Raw genomic sequence first — 3,028 nt, 5'->3', positions numbered from 1 at the left:
AATTCACATAACACATGCACACTTAACTTAAAACACAAATTCACTACACAAGCTATGTTACTACTATTCTCACAAACAACCAATTTTAAACTACCACATTCTATGATGCACAAAAGTTGAACACAATCACATGCTATCACATCCTAAAACTAGCTATGCATGAAGACTATGCTTCCACAAATTCACAAATGCATGCAACAAAATTAGCACAAAGTTCAAACATCAATTCAAACACAACAATCTATACTAACACACTTCACACATGCATAAAAACACAAAGCTATATCAAAAACGAAAATGAAAAGCTAGAATGAGTTTAGAGCACTGGGTTGCCTCCCAGGAAGCGCTTGTTTAATGTCACGAGCCTGACGAATAAGGCGTTTAAGCTTTGTTGTTGCTTTTGGTGTGCTCCTTCCCAACCTCACACCTATACAGCTTCAATTGATCACTAGTCACCAATTTAGTCCTTCTAGAATAAGGAGCTTCAATTTCAATCCTTCCATCAACTTTGATGTCTCTAATAATCCACAACCTTGCCCATTTTGACTTGAATCTTCTAGGAGAAATCTTCAACTGTTCCTTTCTCATCACAATTGGTTGGCCAGGTCTAAGTCCATTAGTCCCCATCAAAGAGTGGTGGTGAACTAGAGCATCATCTTTCTCTTCCCTCTCTTCATTCACTTTTGCAGAGAAACAATTTGAACACTTTCCAAGCAACTTAGAAGCTTGCCACGGTCTACTAGTCACAGATAAGACTTCATTGATGGCCTTAAGACTAGTTTCTTCATCAGTTGATTCTTGCACCGCTTCAAAAACATTGAACGTCACCTCCTCATCTTGGTCTTTCAATTTTAGCGTTCCATCATCCACATTGATAACAACCTTGACTGTCTTCATGAATGGCCTCCCAAGAATGAGTGGTACCCCTTCATCTTTCTCCATTTCCATCACCACAAAATCAACTGGGAATTTAAGATTATCTATTTGCACCACCACATCTTCCACCACACCATAGGGGTATTTGACGGAGCTGTCTGCTAGCTGCAAGGTCATCCTTGTTGGCTTGGCTTCGAGACCACCAATCTTTTTAAGCATAGATAGGGGCATAAGATTAATGCTAGCCCCTAAGTCAACAAGAGCTTTCCCCATATCTTGATTTCCAATGGTGCAGGGGATGGTGAAGCTACCCGGATCCTTGAATTTTGGAGGAAGATTTTTCTGAATTATGGCACTACAATTCCCTTGCACTTCAATAGTTTCCTCTTCTATGTACTTCTTCTTTTTGCCAAGGAATTCCTTCATGAACTTTGCATAAGAAGGTATTTGTTGCAGTGCTTCAGAAAAGGGAATCTTGATCTCAAGCTGCTTGAATATGTCTTTGAAGCGAGCTAATTGTCTCTCTTTCTCTTTTCTTGAAGGATTTTGAGGATAGGGAAGGGGTTTCACAAAAACTTTCTCTTTTTGTCTTTTCTCTTTATCCTTCTCTTCACTTTTATTCTTTTCTTCTTCCACAACAATCTCCTCATCAACTTCTTCCTTTTGAATCTCTTCTTCATTCTTTCTCTTTTCTCTAGCCTCGTCCTTTTCTTTAAAATCTAATCCAACCTCCTTTCTACTTCTAGTGAAGATGGCCTTACATTGCTCTTTGGGGTTGGCGGAAAAAGAACTTCCTTGTTGATCAGCCAATTGCTTGGCTAATTGCCCCACTTGCACCTCCAAGTTTTTTATTGATGCATCAGTGTTCTTTTGATTTTGAATTGACATTTGCAAGAACTGTTGCATCATGTCCTCAAGCTTTGAGGTTCTGTCAGTCAGAGAGGGATGTTGGTAAGTTTGCTGATGTGGGGGCCTATTGGAAGGTCCTGCTTGGCCCATGTTTTGGTGAGGTTTCCATCCTTGATTATAGTTCCCTGGTCGGCCTTGATTGCCCATATAACTAACTTCCTCTTGAAATGTGCTTGGCATAGCACATTGCCCATTGGTATGATTTCCTCCACATAACTCACAACTTTGCACTTGTTGGAGTTGAGCTATAGAGGCATTTTGAAGCCCTTGAGGAAGTTGTGACAATTTCTTCATCAGGGTCTCCAGCTGCTGAGTCATAATCTTGTTTTGAGCCAATAGAGCATCTTGAGATTGAAGCTCTAGAATACCCTTCTTTTGAGAATGGGCTCTCTCAGTGTAAGCTTCATTATCATTGGCGGCCATATTCTCTATTAACTCATAAGCTTCCTCTGGCGTCTTCCACTTGATACTCCCACCGGCAGATGCATCTAACATCAACTTTGATTGGGATTTAAGACCTGCCAAGAAAAGAGTAAGCTGTATAGGTTGATCAAACCCATGAATGGGAGTCTTCCTCAGCAGTCCCTTGAATCTATCCCATGCTTGGCCCAAGGATTCATCCATATCTTGTTGAAATGCCGAGATTTCCTACTTTCCCTTATTAACCTTGGACTGGGGAAAATATTTGCTCAAGAACTTTGCAACCACATCATCCCAGTTAGTGAGGCTATTTTCAGGAAAAGAATTCAGCCAGGCTTTTGCGGGTCCTGCTAGTGAGAATGGAAAGAGACTCAGTCGTATGGCTTCATCAGGAACTTGATGGATCTTCACAGTATTGCATATCTCTAAGAATGTGGCCAGATGAGTGTAAGGATTCTCATGAGACAGGCCATTGAACTGATTACTCTGCACCAGATGAATAAGAGCTGGCTTCATCTCCATGTTGGTGGCATTGACAGCTGGCCTAGCAATACTGTTGAAGTTAATATGGCCTGTGAACGCTGCATAATCTTCCAACGTGCATCTTTCACGACCTCTACCATCACCATGAGGATTGTCTGCCATTTCTTCTTCTGGAAAAGGATCAGGATTATGAGAAGTAGATGAAAGAGTGTCTGAAGCAGAAGAGTGATGGGCAACTTGTTGTGCTTGAGCTCCTCTTCTCCTTGTGGCACTATTGTTTCTGCGGGCAGTTTTCTCTATCTCGGGATCAACAAGGAGTGGTTCTGAAGATGCAGTCTTC

The 3,028-nt window shown here is 41.3% G+C and overlaps 1 protein-coding gene across 1 annotated transcript; it reads right to left on the bottom strand.

Annotated features, from left to right (window-relative positions):
* Nucleotides 1-381: 381 nt before the first annotated feature.
* LOC146887716 (uncharacterized) lies at nucleotides 382-2,409 on the bottom strand. The gene is made up of 2 exons (XM_085670361.1): nucleotides 1,491-2,409; nucleotides 382-1,406 (listed from the first exon to the last, which is right to left on the bottom strand). The coding sequence occupies exons 1-2, from the start codon at nucleotides 2,407-2,409 to the stop codon at nucleotides 382-384; spliced, it is 1,944 nt and encodes a 647-aa protein (XP_085526487.1).
* Between the last annotated feature and the right edge of the window lie 619 nt (nucleotides 2,410-3,028).

Source organism: Vigna unguiculata, chromosome 3, assembly GCF_037176805.1.
Source record: "Vigna unguiculata cultivar grain cowpea cultivar isolate G323 ecotype 2 chromosome 3, ASM3717680v1, whole genome shotgun sequence".
Taxonomy (NCBI): domain Eukaryota; kingdom Viridiplantae; phylum Streptophyta; class Magnoliopsida; order Fabales; family Fabaceae; genus Vigna; species Vigna unguiculata.
This window is presented reverse-complemented; position numbering and strand designations above follow the sequence as displayed.